Raw genomic sequence first — 19,387 nt, forward strand, 5'->3', positions numbered from 1 at the left:
TGAGTAGTCTGTTTTATCAGTCACATCCACATCTCACATCTGCAGCCTGAGGAGCAGGACCTGGACCCAGAATGAAGCTCTGAAGCTCCTGGTTTGGTGAAGAACTCAAGGTCCTGAGGGTGCTGCCCCTCAGGGCTCCACACTGGGACCAGAACGAGCTTCTCTGGGCAATCTGTGCCACGGCCTCTCCATCCTCACAGGAAAGAATTTCCTCCCAATATCCAATCTATCCCTGCCCTCCATCAGTTTGAAGCCATTGCCCTTGTCCTATTGCTCCATGCTCTTATCCAAAGTCCTTTTCCAGCTCCCCTGGAGCCCCTTCAGATGCTGAAAGATGTCCCTGGACCTTCTCCAGGCTCAACAAAACTCAGAGTGTCTCCACCAGAGGTGCCCCAGCCCTCTGACATTTACATTTCTATAAACACACTGACCATGCTATAAACTGTGCATTCTAAATAACCTCTGCAGTGACTCACCTAATCACACTGGTTAATTTTTAAAAGTCAACATCTGGAAACAGTAGCAATACAAAATTCAAGTAAGAGAGATCAGTGTTCCAACTGTGTGATGCAGAGGTTATTCCCATCCCCTCCTTCAGCCCACAATACAATGTACCTGTCAATGCAGGTCACTTCACTTTCAAACTCAGGATGAAGTCAGAAAATCTCTTCCACTCTTCAAAAGAAACACCCACTTACATGTTTCACATGGCAAATCAAGTAAAAATGGAGAGCACAGACTTTTAAAAATTAGTTTCAAAGCACACCCAAGCCCAACCCAGGTATTGAGACTCCAAGAGCATTTGCTCCACACACAACCAAAAGGATGTTTCATGGAGGTTGTTTATTGTAAGAATTTACAGACTTCTGGGGCTTTTCAACTTCTTCACAAGATAACAGAGTAGTCTTGTTAACACAGACACAGGCAGGCTAAACCACATATGCTCAGAAGAGCTCCTCTTCACCTGTAAGGAAAATCAAAACAAATTAAAACCCTTTCATCTATTTATGTATTTATTTTAAACTGTTATCTTCCCCAATCTGAATACTTCATTAATATTCCTTACCACCCTCCAAACTATTCAAACATTTTTTTTCTTACATTTTAAATTTAGAAATTTTCCTTACATTTTAGATTCTGAATACATTCATGTAAATACAAAAACCTCTTTATGTATATCTTACATATAGACATTTTAATGTAATGGCAAGTGAATCCAATAATAGAGAAAAAACCCCACAGAAAATTATAACTCTCATGGACATATTTTCTATAAAACTATCGAAAATTAAGAAATCTTTTGTCTAAAAAGAATCAAACTAGAAATATTCAATTTCACAGCTCTTTAGGAAGAAAAGCTTCTGTCTGACCAAGACCACCCAATTCTGACTTCACATTTCCTGTGTTAATTCATTTTAAAACACAATTCTGTTTCTATGACATAACTTTACCTCTTGGACTCGGCTGAACCGCTTTTGCTGATTAATCCCTGGTTATGGTATTATGAGAAAAAACAAAACAAGCAGGTTAGGAAGCAACTCATGCAAATTCAGGCAAAACTCTGCAAGGATTTATGACCACAAATGTATTGTGAGGAGCACAATACAGCACCCAAATAATATGAAGTACATATTCCAGGCATTCTGTAAATACACAGGGTATGAATACGTGTATTTCCATACAGAGCATACATTTTTAACTGTTACAGTAATACACAGGAGCTACACGCAGTTACAAATTGTGGTCTAAGCCCACACATTTGTAACCTGCAGCACACATCTGCACAAAACCTCAGCCTCAGGCAAACAAGCAAAATACTGAACTTCAAGTAAAACACAAATTCCATAACTTCTGGAAATTCCTTCCTTGCATACCCACCCCCAAACTCTCAGAAGCATTTCAGTCACGCCATTTGCTCTGCCCCACTCCACACTACTGGGCTATTTGACCAGGCAAAGAAGGAAACATCCAGGTAAAAGGGAGGAGGGATGAAATTCACCAAAGACCAGAAAGGAGGAAAACCCTCACCTCTCCAGGCAAGGATGCATGGTGAGACTGAAGATTTATTTTACCAGCTTTTAAAAACTGCATTTGGTCAGAAGAAACTGCCCAACTTCGCTCTGGTTAGTAGAACTGCACAAGCTGAAAAGCTTGGGAGCCATGCCAAGGGACTGCCTTCCCTCTGCTTTCAGGGCCTACAATCCCAAACTTTGCCTGTTATCCTGGCACACAAGCAGCACATGACTGCAAGAGCTCTGAGTGCATGTTCCTACAAATACTCACAGAGCAGCAGCACCAGAGATGATCTCAATAAGCTCCTTGGTGATGACGGCCTGGCGGGTGCGGTTGAACGTCAAGGTCAGCTTGTCAATCATCTCGGCTGGAAAAAAGCAAGATTGCAGTTTAAACACAAAATGAGTTATAAATGCAGGTAAAGGGAAGCTGTATGGGCAGAATATGCAAGTGTCTTGTAAAGCACTGCAAATACCAAGAGGCTTAGTGCTCCTGACAGTTTTACCCTACAGGTAATATTACCAGTAAACAATTTAGAAACCTGAGAATTCAGCTTGTCAGTTAAACATCTGCAGAACAGCTGGCAGACTTGTAAATACCAGGTATGACATGGCTTATTGTAACATAACACAAGCATGCATCATTTGCTCTGAAATTAGATTTCATTGTCAATTAACTCCATTGTAACTTCCTTCAACTTGTGGCTAAAGGAGACACATTTTTCTGAATTACTTTTTCCTCAATTAATTTTAAACACAGAAGGTATCACCTCTTTCTCTCAAGCTGGTCATCAGAGCCATGCCTACAGTAGCAGGCAGCCCAACTGCTCATCACATCAGCTTCACAAAATCAACAGTATCCTTCCAAGGAATACTCATGTATTCTCTACCTGCTCCATGACAGGTGGTATTTAACTACTGTTTAAGTTTTCCCAACTTTAAATTGTGCTGCACTAATTATATTTGGTGGATGAGTAGGTCAGATTTATAAAAATTGAGGAAACCCTCAGAGCAGCCACGTAAGAGGAGCATAGAGAATGTTTTGCCATTACAAGATTAGTTTAGTATTTCATGTGTTATTTAAATAATATGTTATTTCACTTCCAGTCCTAGGCTTGCTTCTGACAGCAATCCCTCTTTCCAGGAACTAAATATAGCTCACATTTGGAACAGAAACTCAGTTGAACTGGCTCAAAAAAAACCTCAAAATGGAATTAAGAGAGGAAATATCTGATTTTTGAAGCAAAAAATTACACAAAGGGAGGTCAGCACTTTCTTGCTGAACAACTGAAGACCTGGAAAACCCAGGGAGTTCTTACAAGCATTCTTGCTGGCGTTGTCCATGGCAGTCATCCTGGCACTCTGCTCGCTGGTGGTGGATTCTTTCAGGGAGTAGTACAGGATGTTTGCTAGTGTGAACTCCTGGTAATTTCTCAGCACATCAGCATCAATATCATCATAGATACTCAGGCTTTCTGCAAAACATGGAAAAGTAGCCTTAGAGACATCCAAGATTTACTAATTCCAGCAAAATACGACGACTTGGTGAAGATTACTTGGCTGAGCTGTTTCAATACTTAAGGCAGCACAGAGGGACTTCCTGCATATATTATGTGTACCTTCAGAATCTCAATGCTAGTTATAATTCTGTTAACTATTTTATGTGTTTTAATTCTATTTAATATTAGAAAAGTCAGACCAAAGCAAAATCCATTATTGCCATATTATGTTTAACCTTTCCATAAAATGCTGCAGAAACATTCTGGGGTATTTTTAGTGAGCAGTGAAAAGTCAATCACTACTCAGTGCTGAAAATTTTGGAACTGATGGAGTTTACTTATGCACAATTCTTGCTTAAGATAGAATCTCAAACCAGAATTAGTACCACTTTCCTTTTAACCTCCTTACCCCACAGCACCTTTGTAAGCCAGACTTAGACTGAACCTAGCCAAGATAAAACCATCTGTTAAACTTATGATACAAGCACCATAATAAGATGCATCAATACCATATTCCCATTTTCACTTTTCTTGTGATTTATCACTGCATGTAACTGGTGGTTTCTAGCTCCCTACTTACCAGAGCCAGCCACAGTTTCAAAGGAGAAGATTGGTTTTTCATCGGTCTTGTAAGAGATGACAGACCTGTACAAAAAGAGCAAAACAGGCTCTTCAGTTCAACTACCTCTAAACTGAATGGTTCAAATCAAATTAGAATAGAAAACTTCTGACTTTCCAATGCCACAAAGTTTTGTGATAACTCTGATGAAAAGATCTTGGATGCCACATGAATATAATGATGTGCTGACTGTAAATATAACAGCGTTCACTACACACAAGTAAAAAAGGAGTTCCAACCACAGCTACTAGAAAAACCATCCCAGTTCCTCACACATAAAAAAATCAAGTGAACATGCCAAATCACAGGCAGTTTTCAGGTAACTTCATTGAGCCAATATGCACTTTGAAGCATTCTGCCAAGTATTTTTCCAGTGAAGTTTCAGTTCAACCTTACCTGAAGCGATTGTAGATGACAGAGCCTTGATCAAATTCAAACCCAGAGTTTAACAGCTCTAAAGCGATGGCTGAGGCATCCCCAAAGCTTGGAGGTCTCCGTCCCACTTCCTTGAATGTCACCAGGAAATAGTTACCATGTGTCCTGCAGCAGCAACAAACCTGGGTTAGAACCAAGTGGATGCTCTGAAGCAGAACAAGGCAGCAAGACTGACTTACTAGAAGTAACTCACTGTATCTTAGAGTGTTCAGAACATTTTATTGAATTAGGGTCTGAAAGAAACATTGCCTTTAGTTAAATTACAATAGCTTCCCAATACACACATGCATAACAGCACCAATTGTCAGCTTTCAGACTTTTATTTCAAGAATATAATTGTGCTGTGCAGAAGTTTCCCAATTTGTGAGATTATCAGAACCACTTTTTAGGGTATTTGCAAATCTTTTTACAGGAACTTCAACTTAGCAGTTTCCTTAAATGCAATTTCCTGCCAATGGCACACAATCTTACAAAAAGTCTTGAAATTTCTACCACAGAAAACAAACCCCAAACTAAAGTTTAGGGCTCCATCCTTTTTACCTTTGAAGCAGGCCTCTGATCTTGTCACCTACTCCAACCACCATAACCTCTTTCCCTGCATTTGAGAGGTTGGTAATCTCATTCTTCAAGGTTTTAGCAATGGATGTATGGATAGCACCACACAAGCCTCGGTCAGAGGACACTCCAATAAGGAGATGCTTCTTCTTGTCCTCAGGTGCCTTTATTTCTGCTTTTTCATAAAGAGCTGAAAAAAAAACCATCATTATGTTTTTCAAGGGTGGCAAAAAAGCAAGTAAGTAATAAAAAATGCTCTCAATTATTCTAACTAAAACCAATACCAAAGGGGCTCCAGATCTCAGCCAGATTAATCTCCTGGTTTTCACATGGTCAGACCAGATGTGAGCAAAAAACAATTCAAAGCCAATCACAGCTCTGACCAGATGTCACTCAGTGAAGTTCACTGTGCAAATTCTTTTGGACACAGACTACTGGAAGGTTAAAAACCTTTGCCATTTTATCACCACTATGAAAACCTCCTCTTCTGCTGTTCCATGACTAAGTGCAAGAACTTTCTCTCACACAGAGCTCCTGTTCCATAGATCCTTGCAGGCTTCAGCTCCCTCTCAGCTCGTGCATATTTGGCTGCAGAAACCATCTTCATGGACTTGGTGATCTTCTGGATGTTCTTGATGGACTTCAAACGCCTGGTGACTGCAAGGTTAAGAGTTGAAGGTCATGGGCTGTACTGGGCAGAATGACTCAAACCCAAACAACAAAATGCCAGCAACAGCCAAGCAAACATGTTTTGCCATGTTCTTCAAAGAAGAAGAAATAAATAAACAAACAGCACACTAATAAACCTTATAAAAGACCTCAGTATCAGCAGTAAAAACGTGGCTAACACAAATTCATCTTTACAAGAGAGATGTTATTTCCTTCAGACATAAAGATCAATTAATATTTATCCCAACATGAAGTTTATTTACTATTCTCTTTGCTTCCACATCTACCTATGTCCCAAATTTATCAACTGAGGTATAATGTCATCTTTCATAGATAACAAGTAGAGGAAACAAAAAAACAAAAAAGTCCCCATAGTGTGAAGACAGAATAAATTTCCTCCTATGTTTAGACTGTGGTAAAATGACATTTATAAAAGCACTAATGGAAAAAGAAACCAAAACAGGTCTCCCATAGACAAGCACAATTCCAAGGCAATATCCTTATATCAGAAATATGAGGAATGGCTTAAGGAAGCATTATCACACTAAAATCACTCAGTAATCCTTTTTACCCCCAAACACTGCATAAAAGCACAAGGAAATAACATAAGAGAAACTAAGTTAATTCTCAGAGGTGAGCAGGAATCTGGTTTAGCATACATGATGAAATTATTTTTAAAATGTATTTGAGTAAAACTATAAAAAGACATCTAAATTACTGCCCAAACCACTTCAAGCAATTCCTTTTCTGAAGGACACTTGTTTAATGTAATTAACACTGCATGCCTATATATGTGATACATTGTTATGTATCCCAATCATTTTACCCAACAGAATGATATTTTAACATATGGTTTTCCTGAAACATTTTTCCTCTCTCAAGAACAGACAAAACCTCTACTTACTGTCCTTTAGTGTTGCCATATTCCTGACTTGGCCCCTGAAAAGGAATGCAGGAGAAATTAGGATAATTCACTAGCTCTCCAGCAAACCTACAGCTGCAGAGGGAAAGCCCCTTTCAGAGTGATGAAAATTCAAGGATTTGCTGTTTATTAAAAAACATCCATGGCAGAGACAAGTCACTCTGACCTGTGGCTTGTATGCACACCTTCATCCTTCCCTCATTTATATAATTTCACAGAAACAATTAGGCTGGAAAAGACCTCTGAGATCATCAAATCCAACCTATGACCAAACACCACCTTATCAACTAACCCAGGGAACTGAGTGCCACATCCAGTCTTTCTTCAGACACCTCCAGGGATATGGTGACTCCACCACTTCTCTGAGCAGCCCATTCCAATGCCTAATTACATTTTCTGTGAAAAAACTTCCTCCTAATGAACAACCTGAACCTACGTCCTCGTGTGCTGCCTGGCAGAAGAGGCCAACTCCCAGCTGCCTGCACTCTCCTGTCAGGGAGCTGTAGAGTGATAAGGTCACCCCGAGCCTCCTTTCCTGCAGGCTCTGCAGAGGATTTGGGCTGCAGATCCTTCCCCTGCCCTTCTCCGGGCTCGCTCCAGCACCTCGATGTCCTTCCCGAACTGAGGGGCCCCAGCAGGGCCGAGCACAGAGAAAGGTTTAATGCATTATCCACCGCCTCGGGCAATGGCACGGAGCGAACCAGGCCATTGCAAGGGCAAATTAGAAATAAAAAATTATCTCAAACAAAGCTTCCTGCTTGTTTGAAATGCATGCAATGCAATTTGTTTCTAAAGACTATTAAAACGAAGCAGAGGAAGCCGCACTATTTCCTGGCCAGAGCAGGGTCTCCTACCATGTACAACCCCGAGTTTTAACCCTTGCCTGTCCCATTCACGCACCGCGGACGGAGCCTCCATCCCTGCGGCTCCCGCTGCCCGCTCCGGCACCGCCCCTCAGCGCCCGCAGCCCCTCACGGGCCGCCCGGGGCCGCGACCCCGCCGCCCTGGGGCGCCACACGGCCGAAAGAAGCCATTCCCCCCTCACCCCGCAGAGCCGCCCCGGCCGTCGGGACGCGTTCCCCCGTCCCCACCGCGCCCGTCCCAGCCCGTGTCGGTACCATTGCGGCTGCACCAGCACGACCGCGGCGCCCCGGGCGAACATGGCGGCACCTCCACCACAGCCCCGCTGAAGGTCAGCGCGCCCGCAGCGCGCATGCGCCGCCCCGCCGGGATCCGCTTCCGGGGCGCCGCCGCCATTTCCGGAGGGGGCGGGAGCCGGGCCGGCGCTTCGTCGGGATCGGGATCGGGATCGGGATCGGGATCGGGATCGGGATCGGGATCGGGATCGGGATCGGGATCGGGATCGGACCGGCGGCATGGGAAAGTCGGATTTCCTCAGCCCCAAGGCGATCGCCAACCGTATCAAGTCCAAGGGGCTGCAGAAGCTGCGCTGGTACTGCCAGATGTGCCAGAAGCAGTGCCGCGATGAGGTAACTGCGGGCGCGGGGGGTCCCCGCTCCTTCGGCCCGATCTCCCTCTGAGAACCCCCAAAGCCGATTCTCCTGGGGTCGGGGCCCCTCGGTTGGGGCCAGCTCTGATGACAGCGCGGATCTCACAGGATCACAAGATGGTTTGGGTTGAGAGGAACTTAAAGATCATCGACTTCCATCGCCCTGCTACGGGCAGGGACAGCTTCCACTATCCCAGGGTGCTCCCAGCCCCGTCCAGCCTGGCCTTGGACACTTCCAGGGATGGGGCAGCCACAGCTGCTCTGGGCAACCTGTGGCAGGACCTTCCCACCCTCACAGGGAATAATTTCTTTCCAATGTCTTACCTAACCCTGTCCTCTTTTCGTTTAAAGCCGTTGTCCCTTGTCCTATCCATCTCCCTTGTAAAGGTCGCCAGTGCTATTGAGGGGAACGTTGTGGGAATTACGATCACACTTGTAGGATTTTAATGCTCTCTTCATCCATGAGTGTTGCAAATTGAGACAAAGACAAGCAAAGTATTTACTTTTGCTTTATAGAATGGCTTCAAGTGTCACTGCATGTCTGAGTCCCACCAGAGGCAATTGCTGTTGGCTTCAGAAAATCCTCAGCAATTCATGGATTACTTCTCTGAGTAAGTTTTCTGTATATTCTTACCCAGATCTTCATCCCTGTGTCAGGTCTGCACAGCCACACCCCAAAGGCCCAAGAATGTCCCATTGAAAACATTTTGTTGTGATTCATAATATTGTCAGCTCTTTTTGTAATTGAAAATTTAGACAATGCCACCTTTAAACTTCAGGTAAGAGATTTCAGGAAGCCGTGATTTTAGTCAAATTTCAAGTTTTGTCTCGTGTTTTAATCCTGTTTAAAATTGCTCAGTGTTACAAGTACTTCACCCTTCTGAGTGACTGCTACACACACACGAGCTCAAAGAGCCATAACAGAGAGAGAACAAGTCAGGGGAGGGACTGACATCTCCCAGCTTCTCCCAGGCCTTTGTCCAGCTGACCTACACGACAGCTGGGATGAGTGGGGCTGTCCTCAGCACGAGTCTGAAGCCAGGCTTTGTGCTTTAGCCTGGAATTAGCAGGGAGATGAGTGATCCATCTGCCCCATCCACCCCTCTGCCCTTTGTCCTGCCCTGTGGCTGTCACTCAGCCTGGGAATACACCTGGTAACCAAACACCAGCAATTAGTGGGAAGTGTTGAGATCCCTTTGAGAGGCTGTTAATCTCTTGGAGATTTGAAGTGTGTGCATGTATCATATTGTGTTTCATCCTGCTCTACTGAAAAAGGGAGCTGTGTCTGAATATCATCATGCTCAGCTCAAAAGAATAATCATTTTTATACTGCAAATGTTTAATTGTTAATTTTGTTAATGACAAGAGAAAATTGCTTCCTAGTTGTTAAAGTTTTACTAAAAATACTTTTTTTTTATTCCCTAAGGGAATTCCGAAATGATTTCCTGGAATTGCTCAGGAGGCGATTTGGTAAATATTTTTTTGTTTTGTTTGTATTTTGTTGGTTAAGCAAAGCCTAACAACAACAACAACAATAATAATAATAATAATAATAATAATAATAATAATAATAATAATTCTGTATTTTAGGAACAAAGAGAGTCCACAATAATATTGTATACAATGAATACATCAGCCATCGAGAGCACATCCACATGAATGCCACACAGTGGGAGACACTGACTGATTTTACAAAATGGCTGGGGAGAGAAGGTGAGTGTGTCTGCTCAGGGATGAGAACTCTTGGGAAATTAATTCCTGATAATTGATCAGTAAACATTTATGTTAGTTTTTTCTTTTTTCCCCTCCTGTATATACATGAAAAGATTTCCAAACATATTTCTGTGCTAACCATTAGGTGTTTGCTTATGAAAAATGTCAGAAGTCTGGGATAAGCACATCTGTTGTGAACCTTTCCTCCTTTCATCTGCTGGTCTGTGTTTACTGGATGCATTGCTAAACTCTAGATCAACTTCCAACAGTTGCCATTTAAAAGTTAAAAACTAGGACATCCCTTAAGGCTACAGAATCTTTCCACATCTGTGACAAGAAGCAAGCAGTCATTTTCATTCCTGGCCTAGTGGAAGGGTTGAAGCTGGAGATCTTAGTTCTGTGTTTAGTGGGAGGAAGAGATATTAAATGGCAGTGTGGTGTGGCAGGAAGTTTACTTTGGCTCTGGGTGTCCCTGTTCTGCAGGATACATCCAGCAGTTACAGAGTGTTTGGAAATCCAGGCTAGCCAGAGTCAGTAACAATAGCACTGCAATATTTCCTTGGGTACCATGCTGTGAATTTGTATCATTTGTACATGTTAGAGTTCTGCCTTCTTCCTTGTTAAAACAGTGGGAAGGAAACATTTTGTTCAATAAGGGTTGTAAAACACTTAATTCACTATGTAACATATATATGTGTCCAAACAGATCTGGGTAGCTGAGGGCAGAAACATGGCACAGATATTTCATAGTCAGTTTTAGCAGCCTAGTAAGGGCATGTTGTCTCTGGTAAAGCATTGCTACAGTGAACATGGACTAGAAATGATCTTGACAATGTTAATATTAGTCTTACTTTGCTTTGCCTTGACTTCTTAGGTCTTTGCAAGGTTGATGAGACTCCTAAGGGCTGGTACATCCAGTACATCGACAGGGACCCAGAGACCATTCGCAGGCAGCAAGAACAAGAGAGGAAGAAGAAACAGGACCTTGATGATGAAGAAAAAACTGCTAAATTCATTGAACAACAAGTTAGAAGAGGTTTGGAGGGAAAAGAATTGGTGAGGAAAATTGCACTGTGTGTGAACATTCAGCTCAAAGCTCCTTGTGATTAAGTCAATGGGGAATTTGATGCTGCTGGAATCCTTGTACTGGTATTTCCTTTGTTTCCTGACTTGCAGTTACATTGTACCCAGCTTGCAGTATTACTAAGGAAGTGATAATTGCTGCTCTTCAAGTGATTAGTGATTTAAAAATCACTCTTGAATTTAAGAAAGGGTAGCAAATAATCCATTAACTGTCTTCATTTATGGTGTTTCACAAATGATAAAGCTGCAGATAACAAGTGCCTTGTACATTGAGGAGGCTGAAATAAATAACCAGGGGGATCTGGCATAATCAAATCCACCTAGTGAAAAGTTCTATTTTGGTAGTGCTGGTGTGGTTATTTGGGATCTGTTTATTTGGCATCATTCCATAGGCTCCATACACTTTACCTGGGGCTGAAATCTCCCATTTGATCCTGAGTATTAATAGGCACATTTAAATGCTGTTGTAAGCAATTATCTGCTTCTTAATTTAAAACTAATTGAAATTTAAATGGTCTGAGCCTTCAGTGCTTAAAAATTGGAAAGATACCAGAATTTCCTTCTTTGAGTTATCAGTCTGTCCAGAAACTAGTTAGATCATGCTGGTTCAGATAGAGAAAACTGCTGCAGCAAGGCCACTTGCTTTTTATGCTGGAATTGAGCAAGTTTAGGCATCATCTCTGTTAATTAGAGAATTTTGCACAGAATTTTGTAATGAGATGATGTTTTCAATTTTAATCTTTTACAAATCAAACCTGGTTGAATATTACAGTTACTGGTAATAATCTCACAGTGGTCTGTAAACCTGAGCTAATCAATGATCACCAAAAGGTGATGTCTTGACTCAGTTTTTTGTGGTTTTTTTTCTTTTTAAATTATTCTTTAAATGTGCTTTGTGGTTTTTTGGCAGGAAATGCCAGTCTATACTGAACTGAACAGAGAAAATGAAGAAGAAAAAGGTAACCAGATTTTGATGGATGTACTTTTGTAGAACTTACTGGGGCTGAGTTTGTGATTCAGATGAAATGAGCATTAAATTCTGCTTGGTGCTTCATAGGGTGCTATGAGATAAAGAGCACTAGAATATGGAAATGCAGAGTATTCTGTATTACAAAGTTTAATTTATTTTACAACTAAACCAAAATGTAGATTAGTAAATATTTTCAAATTTATTATTTTCTCTATTTGCAGATTTATAAAAAAAATTATCATCCTTCACTGCAGTTATTTTTAATGATAGAAATAATGTCTCTTTATTTTTTAGTTACATTTAATTTAAACAAAGGAGCAAGCACTTCAGTTGCAGCATCTTCTAAAACAAGGTAAGAAAAGAGTTTAAGGCCAACCTTTTTACTGTTAAAAAGGGATCCAGCCAAAGCATTTGCAATGATGCCATCTAGTCCCAGCTGCCTTCTGTGAATGGATATTCATGACTTGTTAATTTTGGTTCCTAAAAGGTTTGATTGCCTTGTCTAATTGGAGACAATACTTTCTCTGGTCATCGTTTAAGCAGCTCAATCTACCTGAAATTAATCTTCCTAGAGCTCTGGAATTTAATTGTCATTATGTAACCACCAGCAATGTAGGACAAAAGGGATCAATAATGTGAATAACACCGATTTACAGCAGTCTGTGGAACTGTTTGATGAGCAGTACATCTTCTCATGTGAGGCAGTATTGTAATTTAATGTATTGCAGGTAAAAAGAAAGCTTTCCCCTCATCACACTGAGCTCTTAGATAAGGTATCTGATGGGATATATGCCAGGCAGAAAATGAGACAGTAAAGCAGTTCTTTGCAATAATAGATACAGATTGCAGGCTTTGAGGAAAACTTGTAAATTATCCCTAAGCATCAAGTTGTGCTTAAGATGACTCTGAAACTTAATTCAGGCTCTCACTTTGAGTAGTTTCAGTGAGGAATACTTCAGGTCCTTGCTAAATTTGGCTAAATGTGAAATCATATATCAAATAGTCTAATTTCTTCACAGCATATACAAAATACTTATATGTAAACTTTGAAATGGTAGTGTAGTTACTTCACAGCTAGATATGTTTGTCTGCTTAAATATAGACACTGTGATTGCTATGTTTTAATTGTATGTTGCCCTTTATGAGATTTTTTTTTTAAGCACTTGCTGTTTGATTTGTGGATTTAATGTGCATTTTTTCTCAAACTCTGTGATTATTCAGACTTCCTCTGAAATACAGTTTTTCTCTTAAAGTTGCTTCTATTACAATTCCTGTATCTTCATTCCCCATGGGGTATCTTCCCTGTGGGAGTATCCAACACCCTCACAATAGGACATTTGTCCTAAAGCCATATTAATTGCTGCATCACTGTTCACCTCAGAGCAGTTGCCTTCATCTTTTGGGTTGAAACAATACCTAATTTTTTTTTACTGTTTTCAAATGTCTGTTATAAAAATGGCTGAACTGAAGCTGCCTGTGGGCAGTTCTCAATTTACCTGGATGTTTCCTCATCCCTGAGATGTAACTTTGTGCTGATTGCTCTTTATTTTCCACAATTCTTAGGCTGTTTGCCTATTTTGAATATGGTTGTGAAGGCAGCATTTGTTTGCTGGGTGTGGGGCTCTTTTCTACAGATTCCAGGATGTTTTCTCTCATAGACTCAATGTCTCTGTCTGGAAGGAATTCTAGATACCTGCCATGTCTGAGAGTTCCTCTAAGTGGCTTCCCTAAAGTTTCTCCTTTCAAATTTGAAAGAAAATTTATTTGCAGAAAAACTCAAGTCCTTGATCAACTCTTTGCTTGTGCAGTGGTGAGCTGGGCTGTGTCCATTCTGCTGGAGTGCCAGCAGTGACCCTCAGTGGACATGGACTTTGCACCCCAAGGAGATCAGTTCTAGAGGAGGAGGTGTGCAGGGTGTGAAAGGGAACTGGGACAACTGAAATCAAGCAGATCAGCAGGTCTTTTTGCACAACCAGTTCTTCAAATGCATCTTAGTGGAGCAAAAAGGTGCAAGATCTGCTGTGAAAATACCATCTTACTTTTCTAGCAGTGTCCTTGGACAGAATGCACTGAAGATGGTGGAGGGGGCAGTTAAAAGAAAAGAAGCAGCTCATGGCTCTGGTCAGCTCAAAGAGAAAAAGAAGAAATCTGCACTGGATGAGATCATGGAGGTAATTCTATGTGCCCCTGTGCCAATGTCCCTTTGATGTGACCTTAGACCTTCAGTTCATATGGAATTCCAACTTTCACATCTTACCAGGCAAAATAATTTCATTGCTCTATAAAACTGGTTTCATATTCTCATAAAACTGGCTGCTCAACTTTGCCTATTCCCCAGATGACTGAAGTGTTGGAAGTAAAGGAATACAGATTTTGCAAGAGAAGAAAATGCCTAGAAACACTTAAAAAAAACATCACCATCATTTTATCAAGAGTTCCTGGATTCAGCCAATCTATTTTTGAGTCATGACCATACTGACTGACCATTATTTAGGATTTTGGGATTGTTTTTGTTCCCCACATGACATGGAACTGGAGAATTGGTTCAAAGCTGTTCAAAGGCATGGGAAGGCTGCAGTGGAAGGAGGAAGTAAATGGTGATTATTTGTTGTTTCTCTTTAGCTTGAAGAGGAGAAGAAAAGAACATCTCGAAGAGACTACTGGCTACAACCTGTGAGTGACTTAAAAATTATTTTTATACCAAATACAGCCAATTCTGCAGTTCTAAGGCCACTGTTGATCAGTGTAAAGATCCAAAAGCAGGTTGCAAATTAAATTCACACTTATTTTGCCTTTCCTGCTCTTGACCCATTGTGGGCTGTCACATTAGATCATGAATTCAAATGTAACTGTATTTATCAAAGAAACCCAAAAAAGTCTTGAGAAATGCTACTTTGAGCCAATAGTTTGACAATATAAACAAATTCCTGAAAGCCACATCTTTACTATTGTTGCTTCCTGCACTGTGCTGTGCTATTAATTTAGATTGTAGAGTTGTTTGCACATTTTGACACGTCATTTTATTTTTTCTCTTCTTTCAAATCCCCCAGGAAATCATTGTAAAAATTGTAACCAAAAAGCTTGGAGAGAAGTACCACAAGAAGAAGGCAGTTGTTAAGGTAAGATGGGTCTTGAGGAACATGGGGCATTGGTTTGGCTTTTCTGGAATTATGTGACTTAGGAAGAATTGTTTAATTATGCAAATTGTTCAGCCTTAAAACAACATGGTTGGGGACTGAAATGTCACCTCACCTCCCAATACCTCAAATATTGGGACTTACTCTGGACAGGGAGTGAACCTCTGAATTGGTTGAATGTCATTTATTCAGTGATCCTTTCTTAAGCACAGTTTTGTCCTGTGAGGTTTGTCCCTATTAACACATCCACCTTGGAGAATAATCCCTGTGGCCATGGAATGTCACCAAGAGCAGTGCAGTTGGATTTTAACCCAAGACTAGTCAGTTCTGCACCAATGTTTGAGCTGCAGGATCTCATTTACACACAAAATCTGTGTGCAAAGGGCTGGAGCCCTTGCATTTTGCTGGTTTTGAAAATGTAGAATTGACTATGCCAAAGTTTGTTAACTTTGAAATGTAAATTTAGAGAAAAATGTTTGGTTTTTTCACAACAGGAAGTGATTGACAAATACACAGCAGTTGTGAAGGTGATTGACTCTGGGGACAAGCTGAAGCTTGATCAGACTCATCTAGAAACTGTAATACCAGCACCAGGTACATTTGTGTTTTTTGTTTTCAGCTTCTGCCACTGCAAAACTTATCTTTCAGTTCTTTTAAACTATAATTTATCCACTTGTATGTACTATAACTTCTCCTGAGAAGACAGGCTGAGAGAGTTGGGATTGTTCAGCCTGGAAAAGGGAAGGTGCAGTGAAGACCTGAGAGACCTTCAAATACTTAAAGGGGGTTTATAGGAAAGCTGGGAACTTTTAGCAGAAGTTTGGAACCTGTTGTGTAACTCTTTTCCTATTTTTATTTCAGGCAAGAAAGTGATGGTATTAAATGGTGGGTACAGGGGAAATGAAGGAATTTTGGAATCCATCAATGAGAAGAGGTTTTCAGTGACAATAACCATTGACTCAGTAAGTATCAAACATTGCAAGCTCTTGTTTGCACAGAGCTTTCCATTTTTACATGGAAAGCTTTTACAAAGAACCTTTTTATCCTTAATCCTGCCTTACAGCTGGGATTTGTGGTGTGCAAAGTTCTGTGGACACCCCCAACCTATCAACAGCCACTTATTCTCACCTATCACAGGCTTGTTCTTTGCTGTTTGCAGAGAATCTTCAAAAAGATGCTAGGTGCTGAATCCAGCAAGTTTTGAACTTGAAAGAGATTTGGAAAATATTTTGTGTGTTAATGTTAAACATGTCTATTATGGTACTGTTGTGTGGGAAGATAAAAAATGCAAAATATGCAAGGATGTGAATTTTCTCCTGCCTTTTCCAGACTGAATGTGGGGCTTTATGTGCTCATTTGTTGTCTTGTTTATGGCTAACAGTCAGTCCATGCCACCTTGTCTGTGTGGCTCTTTCTTTATTCTGCTGTGCAAAACAAATCTTTAAACTGATTGATAAAGCACAGAGGATATTGGCTCAAAGTCAAACTTCTTAAACACAACTTGCAAGAGGGAGACACTGTTAGATCTCATTCAAAGAAGGGCTGCACAAACTCAGCCCAGACTGAATTCTGGATGATTTGGGAAGAGACTGTGCAGATACCCTGATTAGAAGAGGAAATTTGATTAGATTAGAAGAGGATTAGAAGAGGAACTTTGGTACTAAAAACATCCTGAAAGTGAAAGGATTTCTGGAATGGTGTCGAGGCCCTGTCACATTCTCTGGTCAGGCTGAAAATTATGAATCAAGGAATATTATGTCATGAACAAATTCCCTTTACCTCTCCTAGTACAAACTCCCTGTTGGGATTCAAGAAACAAACAATTTTATGTTGTGATGTGGTTTTTCTTTTTCCTGTCATTCTCCAGGGACCTTTAAAAGGGCGCAGAGTTGAAGATATCCAGTATGAAGATGTTTCCAAACTTGCCTGAGGTGCTAAATCATGCATCAGAGAATATTTTGATTCTCAAAACCTTCTTTCTTACATCTTTCAGGCAGACACAAGACTCTACCATGTCAGGGTTTTAATTGTGTGTGCATGTATTTATAATGTATATAGACATTAACAACAGAAAACTTGATTTATTTAAAGATAACTATTGATTTGTTACATAAAATGTTTATGGAAATACTATCAGTGGAAATTTTTCATCTGATTTTATATCAAAGTTATAATATTTGCTTCAATTTCCTTTTGTAAAGTGTAGCAGAGAGCTGCAAACAGGGCAGGTCCTGAAGAGAGAATTACCTGCAGGGAGGCAGTGTGGGTTGAAGTCAGTGTAGTTTAAACAACACAATTCTCAATCCAGAGCCAAAATGAACTTCTGGGTGCAGGAACAAGGCAAGGGATTAAGGGAATAGCAGGAAGATAGCAGTGCTGCAAGGGATTATTTCCTGGATGCTGTAAGAATGGTTGGTTTATTACATGCAGTCACCAGTTTAATTTTGATCAGCACATCAGTGATAGTAGAATGCAAGTCATTGCTCCTCTAGCAAGTTTGTCAGGGCTCCTGATAATACTGACATGGAATTTATCTTCATATGGACTCCACGTGGAGCTGCTCCATGGATGTTATTTGTGGAGTGTCTTGGGATGCCAGCTGAACCTTGTGCAGATATGAATTGGGGGGTTGCTCTTTTGGTTTTCCAAAGCCTTTTCCTTTCTTCCATTGTTGCCCTGCTACATAGTAATGTTACTCCTGATAAATGATATAGCATTACTTGTTTTATTTTTTTAAAAATGTCACATTTTGTACAATGTTTAATTTCTAAGGCACTTCAGGAATAAACAGAAACCTTTCTTAGGCCAGTGTGTTTCTTACCAGCTTGTCCAATGTATGAGGCAGCTGTTGATCTAAGTCCACCAAAGAGCACAGTGAAGTGCTGGGTGGGTACACCACATTATTTGGGTAAAAAAAACGTGGGTGATCCTGAGCAAAATAAAACCCACCACCTGAAGGTTGTGTGTCTCTGGAACCTTTTCCCTCTCCTTGGCTCAAAAGGTCTTGTTGGTTTGTGGTTTCCAGGAGAAACCTGCACAAAACTGGAAGTCTGCAGAGGTTTACTGAAACATTGCTGTCTGAGGTAGCCTGGAACAACCTCACACAGGACTTCAGCTGTGTTTTCAAGCATAAACAGAGTTATGAGAACTGGAGGCAAAGAACACTTCTCTGTAAATTCAGGCTCTCTCTGCAATCTGGGCTGTGTAAACAGCACTCCCCTCTCCCAGAGAACAGGTAGTGAGAGAGTGGAGGTTTTTAGCAGGGTAATGAGGGCAAGTGACAGAAGGGAGCAGCTTCTGTATCGCTGAAAATAATTACACTTGACATTCTGCAGCCTGGTGAATTAGAGTAAATGTAGTAGACAAGTTATAAGTTGTGTAGAGAAGAGCAGAGAATGGTAAGTCACTGCTTGGTTGAACTGGGGAAGTGGCTGCTGCAGGATGTGGAGGCCAGAACTGATGGGTGAGTTGAAAGAAGCAATAAATGATCTGTAGGAAATCTCTGACACTTCCGAGAGGAACTTTGAAGAGACATTTCAAAACCACATTGATTTTGACACAGCTGCAAGAAAGATCCTGTACCAGCTTTTAGTGCCTAAGTGAGAGAAATCAAAGTTGAGAATGGCAAGGAGGCTACTTGAGCTGCTTTCCTAGATTAGGGCTGCCAATGTGTTTGAATAATTAGGCCAATGTGTTTTAATAAGATGTTCAAAAAGCAGAGTTTTAAATATAGCTTTTGGTACACACACAGGTGTATTTGTTTAACTGCTGATCTCATTCATTGCTAGATGCTCCTGAAAAACTAGGTGATCTTTTGGGAGCTAAGCCCCCTGGAAGGGAAATTTTAGTACTGATGATTATTTTTGTACAGTGTGAATGTTTCCTGCTTTTAAAGATTTGTATCTGTGTGAAGCCCCATTCTGATGTTGAATTTTCACAAAAAGGCTGGAGGCTGTCTGAGACTCATCTAATTAATTCCTTGCCAATATAGCAGCAACAATTATTTCAAGGACCCTCATCACTGATTAATACATCTTTAAATACAGGAGACTGCTCATTCCAGACCCATGTTTCTTGTCTGTTAAATTTCCTTTACTTAATGCACATCCTTCTTTTTGCCTAGTCCAGCATTATATGAACTTAAATTTTCCCAGCACTCTGGAAACACAAAGGTGTAAGTATTAAATACATACTAAATCTGATTGTGTGTGTGTTACCTACACTGCAAGAGCCACAACACTGTTACACCTCTACTATGAAATG

At 40.8% G+C, this 19,387-nt stretch overlaps 2 protein-coding genes across 5 annotated transcripts; one reads left to right on the forward strand and one right to left on the reverse strand.

Moving 5' to 3' along the window:
* Positions 1–826: 826 nt before the first annotated feature.
* ATP5F1C (ATP synthase F1 subunit gamma) lies at positions 827–7,949 on the reverse strand (the record flags this gene model as incomplete). 3 transcript variants are annotated; one of them, XM_079304941.1, is made up of 10 exons in its annotated part: positions 7,830–7,949; positions 6,694–6,728; positions 5,646–5,777; positions 5,106–5,310; positions 4,527–4,670; positions 4,092–4,156; positions 3,332–3,487; positions 2,284–2,380; positions 1,452–1,489; positions 827–964 (listed from the first exon to the last, which is right to left on the reverse strand). In XM_079304941.1, exons 1-9 carry the CDS (start codon positions 7,871–7,873, stop codon positions 1,483–1,485), a joined length of 885 nt encoding a protein of 294 aa, XP_079161067.1. In that variant the 5' UTR covers positions 7,874–7,949. The 3 variants fall into 3 exon arrangements, with proteins under 3 accessions (XP_079161067.1, XP_079161068.1, XP_079161069.1); XM_079304942.1 differs by lacking the exon at positions 1,452–1,489; XM_079304943.1 differs by lacking the exons at positions 827–964; positions 1,452–1,489 and having other exon boundaries at positions 2,280–2,380.
* A 16-nt stretch (positions 7,950–7,965) lies between these two features.
* KIN (Kin17 DNA and RNA binding protein) lies at positions 7,966–17,927 on the forward strand. Of its 2 annotated transcripts, none has more exons than XM_079304939.1 (13): positions 7,966–8,201; positions 8,738–8,832; positions 9,648–9,691; positions 9,812–9,934; positions 10,809–10,990; positions 11,928–11,976; positions 12,282–12,339; positions 14,035–14,158; positions 14,610–14,660; positions 15,038–15,106; positions 15,619–15,718; positions 15,986–16,086; positions 16,992–17,927. In XM_079304939.1, the coding sequence occupies exons 1-13, from the start codon at positions 8,088–8,090 to the stop codon at positions 17,052–17,054; spliced, it is 1,173 nt and encodes a 390-aa protein (XP_079161065.1). In that variant the 5' UTR covers positions 7,966–8,087; the 3' UTR covers positions 17,055–17,927. The 2 variants fall into 2 exon arrangements, with proteins under 2 accessions (XP_079161065.1, XP_079161066.1); XM_079304940.1 differs by having other exon boundaries at positions 14,038–14,158; positions 16,992–17,257.
* The last annotated feature ends 1,460 nt before the right edge of the window (positions 17,928–19,387 follow it).

Source organism: Erithacus rubecula (genome assembly GCF_903797595.1).
Source record: "Erithacus rubecula genome assembly, chromosome: 4".
Lineage (NCBI taxonomy): Eukaryota > Metazoa > Chordata > Aves > Passeriformes > Muscicapidae > Erithacus > Erithacus rubecula.

Bases quoted from the DNA above. Each gene is read 5' to 3' on its own strand.
- KIN (XM_079304939.1), top strand. From the start codon at position 8,088: ATGGGAAAGTCGGATTTCCTCAGCCCCAAGGCGATCGCCAACCGTATC. The intron at 9,692-9,811 runs GTAAATATTTTT...TCTGTATTTTAG, and splicing joins ATTGCTCAGGAGGCGATTTG to GAACAAAGAGAGTCCACAAT. The intron at 14,661-15,037 runs GTGAGTGACTTA...CAAATCCCCCAG, and splicing joins GAGACTACTGGCTACAACCT to GAAATCATTGTAAAAATTGT.